The following is a 13414-nucleotide window of genomic DNA, read 5'->3' as shown; positions in this document are numbered from 1 at the left end:
TTTTTGTATTTAATTTATTTATTTATTTATTTTTATTTATATACACAAGAGTTCTTGCATTCCTTTATAGCCATTCCCACGCATAGCGTTTCGGGCAAGTCCTTAATCCTAATTTTCCCTTCTGACAACTGGAAAAAGCAACCCATCCTCCCGTTTAGACAGTATTTTATAATCAATTTTATTTAGGCAGTAAAAAATGAAGCTAAAAACACAAATATTCATAGGCCTAGTACCTTACCTAGCTATGATTTCGGGGCTCGACGCCCCCGCGGCCCGGTCCTCGATCAGGCGTCCTGGTTGCTGGACTGGTCAACCAGGCTGTTAGACGCGGCTGCTCGCAACCTGACGCATGAATCACAACCTGGTTGATCAGGTATCTTTTGGAGGTGTTTATCCAGTTCTCTCGGGCCAGTTATGCCCCTTATGCGTAGTGGAAGCGTGTTGAACAGTCTCGGGCCTCTGGTGTTGATAGTTCTCTCTCAGTACCTGTTGCGCCTCTGCTTTTCAACGTGGGTATTCTGTACATCTTGCCATTGCCATATAGTATAGCACATATATGTATTATAAATTAGGCCCAAGAAGGTTAGGTTACGTTTAATTTGTAACACAATCGCACAAACTTTTCAGGTTAGTTCAAATTCTCCATTACCAATCTACTTTTTAATTGTCCTTTACGTCAATAAGTGTACGATGGTCCTCATTGCTACTTGTAATACTACCTAAACAGGGGGATGGGCTGGGAATGCCTTATGTTGAGCCGTCTGGAGTACCATTTGACCCATACCCAGTGAAAATAACAGCAACAAACTGAGCGTAATGGCAGAAATCAATTTTTTTTAGCAGGGATATTCCTGTGCGGGTCCTAGGCTTATGGCTGGCCCTCTAAGTATTACTGGTTTCTTGTTTCTGTGTTACTGAGGAGGAGTATGAGTATTTATGACACCCAGCGAGCATAAGAAATATTGCTGGAACAACTGTGGACATCTTCAAGAGGAAACTAGATTGTTTCCTCCAAGGAGTGCCGGACCAACCGGGCTGAGGTGGGTATGTGAGCCTGCGGGGCGCTCCACAGCAACAGCCTAGTGGACCAAACTCCCAAGTCAAGCTTGGCCTCGGGCCGGGCTTGGGGAGTAGAACTCCCAGAACCCCATCAACCAGGTATCACTTGTGTTCCCTTCAGCAAGATTATGCCCCATGTGTTTTACAACTTATTCTGATCTGTTGAAACGAAGTTTCAATCTTATTGGGTTGGGGGGGGGGGGGGAGTTGAAACAAGTTTATTGAGGCATAAATAAACAAAGAGATGTTAGCTCAAGCTATTCTCGCCCCGTTCCCGTGTGTAAGGCATCTGTGAAAGTACTCGTTAATTTGTGTAATTCCGCCACTTTGCAAGTTTTCAACACGGATCAAGTTTTGTGATTGCAATGACATTTCTGTACAAACAAGTCTTAACATCACGCTTTACACTCTGGTGTAAAAATTTGGATGATAAAGTTTGAAGTTTAAATTCCTGAAGTTTGTGTAATTTGTGACGTATTGTGTTAGCGTCTTTACTTCACTCATCCAAATGAAAACTAATCTGTCGGAACCTAACCTAACCGAGGACCCATCAATAGAAAACGGGACATCACGTTAATTTTGAGAGTAGCTATGATTTTTAGTACATCAATATTTAGCTTAAGGGGATTTATAAGTCAGAGTGCCATGTACTGTTGGAGACTACAGGATGACAGCATCCACCCTTACGTCTTAAAGATGCTTAAGTTTCTTAATCAGTGCAACATACTCAAAAGATCTCTTCCCCCCCCCCTCATTGCTCCCCCTCACCATAACAAATGTGAGGGGGGGTGGGGTGGGGGGAAGGGTTGCATTATGTTAACCGCTAGATTGGCAGTCTGTTCACCCCATACTAGTCCCAACTGGTTCTGACACGCAATCAAGCGTGTCATGCAAGTCGGACGTTCAATCCCCGACCGTCTAACTGGTTGGGCGCTATTCTTTCCCCCCCCCCCTCCCAATACCAAATCCTTACCCTGACCCCTTCCAAGTGCTATAGTCGTAATGGCTTGTTGGTGCTTTCTCCTGATCGTTCCCTCCCCCCCCCCCTTCTACCACAGACGTGGCCATACATTTACAATGCTAACCAGCATATACACATTTTCTTGTGTCCTCCATGGACAGGGCGAGAGATCTGCATTGTAATGTATAACTGCCTTGTAAAACTTATGTATATGTGATTTATATTAAGAAAAAAAACATATGGTTCAGGGATGTATTGAACAATCAACCACGGAAGGCGATTGTAATTCTTTTATAAAATGCTAACCTAACCTACAGACATCAATACATAGATAAGAGATTTACGTGTGCCCTACATAAAGAGAGAGACAACAGTCTGGAGCTGTACTCACCCCCTGGAAGAAATCATCGGCGGAGAGAACCCGTCCATCTGATGCTATGGGCAGCTTCATGATCTCCAGGTCGCATGGGTCAGACGGACACCCTGTAGTGAGACACTCAAGGTTACAACAGCATCCCGGATAGGGAGGGGCAGAGAAACCCGGATAGGGAGGGGCAGAGAAACCCGGATAGGGAGGGGCAGAGAAACCCGGATAGGGAGGGGCAGAGAAACCCGGATAGGGAGGGGCAGAGAAACCCGGATAGGGAGGTGTAGAGAAACCCGGATAGGGAGGTGTAGAGAAACCCGGATAGGGAGGTGTAGAGAAACCCGGATAGGGAGGTGTAGAGAAACCCGGATAGGGAGGTGTAGAGAAACCCGGATAGGGAGGTGTAGAGAAACCCGGATAGGGAGGTGTAGAGAAACCCGGATAGGGAGGTGTAGAGAAACCCGGATAGGGAGGTGTAGAGAAACCCGGATAGGGAGGTGTAGAGAAACCCGGATAGGGAGGTGTAGAGAAACCCGGATAGGGAGGTGTAGAGAAACCCGGATAGGGAGGTGTAGAGAAACCCGGATAGGGAGGTGTAGAGAAACCCGGATAGGGAGGTGTAGAGAAACCCGGATAGGGAGGTGTAGAGAAACCCGGATAGGGAGGTGTAGAGAAACCCGGATAGGGAGGTGTAGAGAAACCCGGATAGGGAGGTGTAGAGAAACCCGGATAGGGAGGTGTAGAGAAACCCGGATAGGGAGGTGTAGAGAAACCCGGATAGGGAGGTGTAGAGAAACCCGGATAGGGAGGTGTAGAGAAACCCGGATAGGGAGGTGTAGAGAAACCCGGATAGGGAGGTGTAGAGAAACCCGGATAGGGAGGTGTAGAGAAACCCGGATAGGGAAGGTGTAGAGAAACCAGGATAGGGAAGGTGTAGAGAAACCAGGATAGGAGTTAGCCGCTTACATGTCACTGAAAATATAAGAACAGCAAGAGTTGGCAGTGCCAATGCCCGGAAAGTGAAACAGACGAGAGGCATTATTCTACAGGTCTGCGTTCCTTACATGCACATCATGTAAAATGATGAAAAATATTAAGAGGCGAGTAGAACATCTGGACTCTGTCATTTATTCTGCAGCCCCATACCCATCCCGTGGGCGTGGATGGACAAGAGTTACCGAGACATGTTTAGAGAATAATGAATAATATATTAAACCAGTATGGTTTCAGACATGGTAAATCCTACCTCAAACTTTACACTTGTGTGAACGGGTGACGAATTAAGACTAGATAAGAGACTGGTGGGGACTGGGGGCCCCCTATCTTTTTATCTGTCGCTAGTGTTATCAGCCAGGAGAACTTGGCCCATGTTGTTATAGATTCAGCTACAAGTTCCAAGTAGCACGGGCTATGGTGAGCCCGTAGTGGACTTGCCTGGCACAGGAACGGTGCTGTCCATCTTGGCCATGTTTTACCTGTGGCTTTATCTGGACAAAGATGGTTCCCGAGGGAGGAGCGTAGACTCCTGCACTCTACACCCTCTCAATTCTCAACCAGTATAATAGCAAGTTGCATTTTGACGTATACTCTACCCATGGCCAAAAACTCTCGCACTAGAAAATGGTAGAGGGTCGCGAAACTGACGATGTCCTGTTTTCTGTTAGTGGGTGCTTTGAAAGGTTAGGATGAGGCACTTTTATAAAGTACGACAGTTTCTTGACATTGCTAGCGCTCGCTATAACGTGCTGATCAACTATCTCATTGCTGTTCAGTCACCGCCTATCTCATACCCATGTCAACCCTTCCCTACCCTACCCTCTGCACCCTTCACCCACACCCCAAGTAGTCGCCAACCTGAACAACCAATTTCTACTCTGTTTGCACACACAACGAACATTTACACAAGCCACCCTCTCACATTAACGCTGATTAAAGAAAATGACACGCGTACGGCCGAAATTACACAAAAGTATTAGACAATCTTATACCATACGAATGAAACTCAAAACAGGAGCCTGATAAACATAGCATGACCTAAGGGGGCTAAAATACATGTAACAAAATTTTTTACACCAGGCTTGAGAGACTGCTTTTTACCTCTAAAAATATTGGTTTTATTTTGTTTTTAAATCGGTGAAAATACTCAAAAGTCAGCAAAATTATTCGCACTAATTGATAAAGCTTTACATTTACATAAAATCTGTAGGCTGAAATTGCAGTAATTATTAAATAGGCTTGCAAAAGACTAAATTAAGCAGCCTAGTTACATTTTGTAAGTGGTTGGGGGAAACGAAAATTACAAATTTCCCTCATTCACCTGTATCATCGGAGATGACACAGGTGAACACTTCTCAAAGGCACGAGACGTCTTTTAAAATTAAGAAGAATTAAAACTATTCATTTACCGAGTATGAAAGAAAACAAATTGAACCGTAAATATATTCTTGGGTTGTCAAAGACCGGCTGTTCAAGTCAACCACAGGCCTTATCACTAGAGGGGATAGACCACACTTAGTTTATCTCTTATCCTTTGGTCAGAAAAGGGGGCTTCAACCTGAATCAGCTCCATCCCCCCTCCCCCCGTGGGGGTTTCCGGTTTACATTTAATCTTTAAATTGGGGGGGGGGGGGGGGTTAGGTGCTCTGGGGTACATCAAAGTTGCCCTCTAGTACATCCAAACTAATGAGCCACCAGCTGTGGGAGTGGGCCTTCTTCGAACAATATCTCTGCATTGGGTCTTCGTACATTTCAATTGTATTCCACACCCTGACGGCTTCTGGCCACACAATCCAACCCCCCTCCCTCCCCCCCTTCCTTCCTACACCTCTGAAATACAATACCACGGGAGAAAAACGCCGTGACAATTTTACCATATTATAAAAAAATACTTTACCATCAAAAACAGAAGTGAATATCCCGCCTTAGACGATGAATCACAACGTGGCTAAAGTATATTGACCAGACACCACACTAGAGTTCCAGTCCGTCCTGGACCGATATCGACTTGAGAATGGTCCAGGATGGACCGAAACGTCGTCGTCCCTTCACCTTATAGTGTGTGGTCTGGTCAACAATATCCCGCCATAGTTTACTGCCTCGTGAATAGGAACAAACTCATACAAGCACGTTCAATTTCCTCTCTAAACAAAAAAAAAAATTACAGCGTTTAGGCTAACCGAATACCTCAGAACTTGGTCTACAGGCATCATTAAGACCAGGAAGCGTCAACATATGGTGCTTTTAATGTCCCTATACTACTGAACAATTTTCCCAGGAGTCGATTGCGTAACAAAATATGTTGTATTCAGGAGGAGGACAGGTTTACACCCCCACAAATGACAAGTGAAGTGTCCTAATCAATAGCTGTCACCGCATCTCTTTCTCCGTCCCTCCTCCCCCCTCCCCTTCCTCGCACCGGGGCAGGATCCTCCATTACCCCCAACACCACGAAGAAGGCCCCCTCACCCCCCCCCCACATAATGCTGACCTCTCACTCCCTCTACTGTTGCTGTCTGACCCGTCCGCTACCCTTTTGACCTATATTAGACCACACACACACTGTTTTCACGAGAGATATCTCCCGTCACACAGGGTCCAGTCGCACCTCCACAGATCTCCAATATCAGCTCTTTATATTGGTAATGGCTGAAAAGGGCCACCACTTACGGGTTACTCATGCCCGTGCCACCTTTTGAGTGGCTTAATCTTCATCAATCATCACTTAATTTCCTCGCAGCTGGTCCCATTCCGGTGGTCTTCAATACGGTATCACACCAGGCGGGACCAAAGAGCCAGAGCTCAACCCCCTTCAAGCACAACTAGGCGAGTACACCACCTGTTCTTAAATTTTAAATTTTGCCCCGAGGGGCGAGTTTATTGGGCAGCGCCACTCATCTTGTGAGTGAACATACCGCCATAGCAGAATGTACAACACTCCCCAATAGGAAGAAAACCCGCTGGGTTGTTCATCCTGTCAGACACCAGTTCTTGTTTTGTCCGAGGCGAGTGACATGCAAGACCGAATTATTTCAATTATATCAATTATGGTGCGATGATTCCAGTGGTGTCAGGATTCTCGCACCTCTGTGTACGCACACAATGGGTCAGATTTATTTACTAGGCTTCCGGTACGTGTGTAGAAGAAACAATCGGAGTTTCTAGGGGACCTAGAGACTGCTGCAGCATTCTGCACACGTGCTGTACGTACACGTGCTGTACGCACACGTACTGCACGTACACGTACTGCTCTATTACCCCTGCATGTCGGCGAAGGTGTATTAAGTTAGTTCCGATCGAGTAGTGAAATGCGTCTTCAACAATCTTTATCACATGCCGTTTTTTTTTTCATTTCTTTTACACTTGTGACTTGTTAGCACTTAGAGAGGTTTCCCTTTCATTATATACATGTTAACCACAGCATTACCTATTTACTGCCGAGTGAAAATGGGTTAACAGCTAGGATTTTCATCCAGTCAATCCTCTCTGGCCAGGACTAACCCTGCCGATTCGAGAGGGGAAGGTGGTGATGGGGGTTTAGGAGACGGGAACAACTATAGGGGAAGAAGAATCGAGTGGGCATGCAAGAGGGTGGTCGATTACAATAACTTTTTGTCAGTAAACACTAACTGGAGCCGACTCCCCTCACCTACCACGGGTCTCTAGCGGCAACCACTAACGTGTTTCACCTTAAGCCACCAACCACAGATGTCTCGGTCTGGGCCAAGACTCTTAATATTCCCAGATGACTACAATGTACACTCACACACCCAACAAGACACTAAGAGTCACCTGGCCGCCTGCCCGCGTTGTTTGGCTCCATCAGCTGATAACCAGATATAAACAGCTGTGACACTGGTGGAAGATTTCAGTCATTATATCACATGGGGCTGGCCAACCCTGGATGCGGAACTGATAAGAACCACCAATTATCTACTCCCTTAGTCATACGTATTATGCTTTTTTATTAACACTGACTTAATAGCATATCCTGTAGCATAGTGGTCTACATCCTCTCGGGACCCCCATGTTGAATCCCCCGGGCAGGACAAACAATTGGGCATGGCGACACTGAGCCCACCAAAATACAAGTATTGTTTTAATGTCCAAATCGCCAAAGGCAACTTCCATTTTCTTTCAAGCCATTACATCCGATAAAAATGGGAAGACTTAAGAATCTTAAACTTAAAAAAAAAGACTAGATCAATACAGAAAAGTATTGTTTTAATGTCTAAGTCGCCAAAGGCAGCATCAGTTCTTGTAGAGTTGATAATATTTCGTTTTGAATGTAAAGACTTAAACACGTCTTAATGCAGCTATGAAACTTGCTACACAGGCATAAGAGAATTTCCTTCTGAAGAGCATACCGATTAACTTTTTTTTCTCTAATATATTTATGAACTATATTGAAATTCTTTGCGAATGTCTATCCTTAAGTGGTTTGTAAGCTACCAAAGGGTATGATCAACTTGTGTTATTTATATATATATATATATTATATATATATATCCTTCAGTGAGGATCCACAAGGTCTTCTCTGAGTACTCTATTTTCTTCTCCGAGGCTATGGGTCCCTACACTTGCACCAGAGGTGGTACCCCTTCTAGGTATAAAAATAAATTATTATATATATATATATATATATATATATATATATAGATATATATATATATATATATATATATATATATATATATATATATATATATATATATATATATATATATATATATATATATATATATATATATATGTCGTACCTAGTAGCCAGAATGCCCTTCTCAGCCTACTATGCAAGGCCCGATTTGCCTAATAAGCCAAGTTTTCCTGAATTAATATATTTTCTCTAATTTTTTTCTTATGAAATGATAAAGCTACCCATTTCATTATGTATGAGGTCAATTTTTTTTAACTGTAGTTAAAATTAACGTAGATATATGACCGAACCTAACCAACCCTACCTAACCTAACCTAACCTATCTTTATAGGTTAGGTTCGGTTAGGTAGCCGAAAAAGTTAGGTTAGGTAGGTTAGGTAGTCGAAAAAACATTAATTCATGAAAACTTGGCTTATTAGGCAAATCAAGCCTTGCATAGTAGGCTGAGAAGTGCGTTCTGGCTACTAGGTACGACATATATATATATATATATATATATATATATATATATATATATATATATATATATATATATATATATATATATATATATATATATATATACACACACATACATACACACACACACACACACACAAGAAGGTACATTGAGTTTGCGAGAATACATAGCATAGTATTTACAATCTTGTAAAGCCACTAGTACGCGCAGCGTTTCGGGCAGGTCCTTAATCTAACATACATTTAAGTAAATTCTAGCAGAATTAATAAAATGATAACAGATACATTGCAAGAAAAAATGAGATGAGAGAGATTAGTAAGTATATTAAAGGACATTGGTATATTAAAGCTCTGAATGATTATATTGACAGCTTGATTGGTAATTTAAACAAAGATTAATAGGCTCCTATTAATCATTTCTTCTAACTTCATTAGAGTTAAGTGATTCCTGACTAAAGTGTCATAATTAAGGTATAAATATTGTGCATATTTAAGCGCGTAAAACAATTGCTCTACGAATAAATAGGAAAGTTATGAAAGTAAGAAAATACCATAGTTATCCATTTCAAAGAGAAACTTCCATTTTCTTTCAAGCAATTACATCCGATAAAAATGGGAAGACTTAAGAATGCTAAACTTAAAAAATAGACTAGATCAATACAGAAAAACAGATTAATGACTTACAGGTGTCACTAGTGACTGTAGCCTTTACTTATAAAACTACAAATGGGACGTGACGGTATAAATTTTAGTGATTAAAGGGTACATTCTTGTGAACCAAATAACACGTACAAACGTTTCCACCAAATTGTAACTCGCTTAGGTAGAAAGCGAATTGGTTTTAGTTCCCACTCACAGGATGGAGAGAGAGGCGCAAGATAAATTAAAATAGGGGGGAATTCTTCAAATAACTCCCCTCTTCCATCGTTCCTTACACAGTAACTCTCCCATATTTCATATTTTTAAAATACAATTACCAGGGACTCCCGTTCAAAGACAAAAGGCTCAAAGCCCATATCTCAAACACAAAATGGTTTATGAATACAACCCATCTACAAGACTTGTAACTGATGACATTCGAACATTTAGTGAATACCCTGTGTTCAAACTGTACCTCAAATGCTGAACCAAAGAGCCAAAGCTCAACCCCCCGTAACCACAACTAGGTGAGTACCCACGCACAGCATTTATAAATAAAATGCCCGAAACGCTATGCGAGCAAGTTGGCTGTACAAGAATGTAATACCTCTTGTATATATATAAATATAAAAACAAATAATAATGGCTAGCAAGGCCTAAACACCTAAAAAAACGTCTAATGCATAAATTTTTTAACAATTCAATCAGAAAAAAATCCAGCCTTTGAATCACAGCATGTTAAAACGCGCCTTCAGGGGTCGGCAGCCGCTTGGGCGAGCCTATTGCCCATAGCCAGGTTGGCCGCTTGGGCGAGCCTATTGCCCATAGCCAGGTTGGCCGCTTAGATAGGTTAGATTAGCTTTGTCATCTTTTCCCGCCCCCCTTCCCCCCCCCATGTTTAGGAAGACGAAACACTAAGGGTTAGAAAGGTAGCCTCATTATCTAGCTTCCTTCCGTCCTTATCTCTGTACTTATCTTCCCAATGCTCACTCCACCTATCTTGCCCACCTCCACACCCTCCCCCTTCACAATATCCCACGCCTCGTCTCATAACTCACCCACCCACCCCAATCCCACGCCTCGTCTCATAACCCACCCACCCACCTCATCTCAACCCACCCGCCCACCCACCCCAATCCCACGCCTCATCTCAACCCACCCGCCCACCCACCCCAATCCCACGCCTCATCTCAACCCACCCGCCCACCCACGCCTCATCTCAACCCACCCGCCCACCCACCCCAATCCCACGCCTCGTCTCATAACCCGCCCACCCACCCCAATCCCACGCCTCGTCTCATAACCCACCCACCCACCCCAATCCCACGCCTCGTCTCATAACCCACCCACCCACCCCAATCCCACGCCTCGTCTCATAACCCACCCACCCACCCCAATCCCACGCCTCGTCTCATAACCCACCCACCCACCCCAATCCCACGCCTCGTCTCATAACCCACCCACCCACCCCAATCCCACGCCTCGTCTCATAACCCACCCACCCACCCCAATCCCACGCCTCGCCTCGTCTCGTCTCATAACCCACCCACCCACCCCAATCCCACGCCTCGTCTCATAACCCACCCACCCACCCACCCACCCCAATCCCACGCCTCGTCTCATAACCCACCCACCCACCCCAATCCCACGCCTCGTCTCATAACCCACCCACCCACCCCAATCCCACGCCTCGTCTCATAACCCACCCACCCCAATCCCACGCCTCGTCTCATAACCCACCCACCCACCCCAATCCCACGCCTCATCTCATAACCCACCCACCCCAATCCCACGCCTCATCTCATAACCCACCCACCCCAATCCCACGCCTCATCTCATAACCCACCCACCCCAATCCCACGCCTCATCTCATAACCCACCCACCAACCCCAATCCCACGCCTCATCTCATAACCCACCCACCAACCCCAATCCCACGCCTCATCTCATAACCCACCCACCCACCCCAATCCCACGCCTCATCTCATAACCCACCCACCCACCCCAATCCCACGCCTCATCTCATAACCCACCCACCCACCCCAATCCCACGCCTCGTCTCATAACCCACCCACCCCAATCCCACGCCTCATCTCAACCCACCCACCCCAATCCCACGCCTCATCTCAACCCACCCACCCCAATCCCACGCCTCATCTCAACCCACCCACCCCAATCCCACGCCTCATCTCAACCCACCCACCCCAATCCCACGCCTCATCTCAACCCACCCACCCCCAATCCCACGCCTCATCTCAACCCACCCACCCCAATCCCACGCCTCATCTCAACCCACCCACCCCAATCCCACGCCTCATCTCAACCCACCCACCCCAATCCCACGCCTCATCTCAACCCACCCACCCCAATCCCACGCCTCATCTCAACCCACCCACCCCAATCCCACGCTTCATCTCACCCCCCCCCCAATCCAACGTCTCATTCCCTCTAGGTATTTCTCCCTTCCCTTATGTTCCTTCTCGCTATTCCATCTCCCCCACCCCTCCATTCCATGTGTGCCTGTGCCCCGCCCTCCGCCAGGCAGCACAGTCCGCGCCACACTGCGGCACCCCACACCAGGGAGCCCGCCATGACTGCTCTGTTTGTTTACACCTAGTACGTCATCGTGACGTCATCGTGACTACCTGGTATCGGCACGCCAACACCCCCCCCCCCCCATGTGTCGCCCTCTACGTCCATCTACACCTTATCAATCAGGGGGCCACACCAGACCCCGCGAGCGAGCGAGCGACCGCGTACAAGCAAACAAACTAGCCCAGCTGACCCCCTGCTGCAATTTCCGGCATCCCGAGGGAGCTTGTCTGCACTAGCCAGAGAATGAGGCGTTACTACGGCTCTGCTCGCCCTGACTCCTTAAGATTCAACACTGTGTAGGGGCCAATTCGCGTCAAACTATCCTTACATTCTCCCGTCGAGGGCTTGGGGGAAGAGAGGTGGGGGTCATTCGGTGTAACTGTCCAGTAATTAATAACTTCCAAATCTTAAATTAATGCACTTTAATAAATGATGGTTCTAGTTTTATTTATATTTTTTTCGTCAGAATAATACTGATGTATGGGCCTGGGTACTAAGACCCATAAGCAGGTGTGACGAGGGCAGCGTCACCACTGTACCCAAATGGATACCCAAGTGGGTATTTAGGGTGTTTAGCCATCACCACCCATGTACCCAAGTGGGTATTTAGGGCGTTTAGCCATCACCACCCATGGACCCAAGTGGGTATTTAGGGCGTTTAGCCATCACTACCCAAGTGGGTATTTAGGGCGTTTAGCCATCAGCACCCATGTACCCAAGTGGGTATTTAGGGCGTTTAGCCATCACTACCCCATGTACCCAAGTGGGTGTCTAGGGAGGCGTCAACATTTCCACCACCCCCGCTGTAACCAACACCAACTCAACTCGACGCAAAGCCACATTCATGCACAGATTCCTGTCTATTGGTAAACATCATTGATACGTTATCTTGGATTAAAAAGTGAAGTGACTTGATTACGTAGCGAGGTAGTTACATGCTCCACCTTGGCAACGGTCTAAGAAACGCTTCCAGATTTGTCCCAAACTAGCGAGAAACCATTTAACTAGTAAAAAAAAATCCTGTCCCTTAAATTCTTAAAAAGATTCGCTCACAGTATGGCTTACCTTTAAGATTCGCTCACACAACATTCGTTGCTCCTGTTTAATCAATGGCACGATAGTTACAATTGCCGCAACATTGCTCTACCCTGATTCATGAATCGATGAACTACTAAACTTTAACAAGAGTACGAAGCTGACCTTTAATTGCCCCTCCCAACCACAACAACAACCTAACAACCATCCAGGTCTGTCACACATGACAACCAAATTCCCATATATCCAGCCCCCCCCTAAGCCAACATTCCCCCCATGGGAGAGGGGGGCGGCTAAGACACTCAACTCTCCCCCCGTCAACCCATGGATAAGATATTCACCTCCTTAGTACTCACCTAAGATCATAGCTTCAAGCTTCCTTCTGTCGACTCTGAACCTCTCTTCCACCAGCCCGTCGGCCAACACCGTGAATGTCATCTTCTCTGTGCTGTTGCATCTCGATAGCGAGCCCTCAGAGTACACCTCGGAAACATCGTCCTGTTCCAGTTGATCGTGTGGCCCCATAATCACACAATGTCACGAAAATTACGTCCTGTCCGCAAAATTAAACTGTAGGTAATGTCAGGAAAGTCGGCCCGGGTGTGCTCCAAAACAAAACATTGTCTGTGACTGCCTAGCCGCGGACG

The 13414-nt window shown here is 45.8% G+C and overlaps 1 protein-coding gene across 5 annotated transcripts in view; it reads right to left on the bottom strand.

Annotated features, from left to right (window-relative positions):
- Positions 1–13414, bottom strand: part of LOC123770030 (protein bicaudal C) — a 79898-nt gene extending 66484 nt beyond the window's left edge. Inside the window, exons 1-2 of one of the 5 annotated variants that reach the window (XM_045761598.2) lie at positions 13124–13414; positions 2412–2503 (exon numbers count right to left, since the gene is read on the bottom strand). In XM_045761598.2, the coding sequence (XP_045617554.1) occupies positions 2412–2503; positions 13124–13292 (261 nt within the window). In that variant the 5' untranslated portion in view covers positions 13293–13414. Of the gene's footprint in view, positions 1–2411; positions 2504–7032; positions 7190–13123 lie in introns of those variants that run through there. The other 4 variants (XM_045761599.2, XM_069301416.1, XM_045761606.2 and 1 more) reach the window with 4 other exon arrangements.

This window comes from Procambarus clarkii, chromosome 45 (genome assembly GCF_040958095.1).
Source record: "Procambarus clarkii isolate CNS0578487 chromosome 45, FALCON_Pclarkii_2.0, whole genome shotgun sequence".
Lineage (NCBI taxonomy): Eukaryota > Metazoa > Arthropoda > Malacostraca > Decapoda > Cambaridae > Procambarus > Procambarus clarkii.
This window is presented reverse-complemented; position numbering and strand designations above follow the sequence as displayed.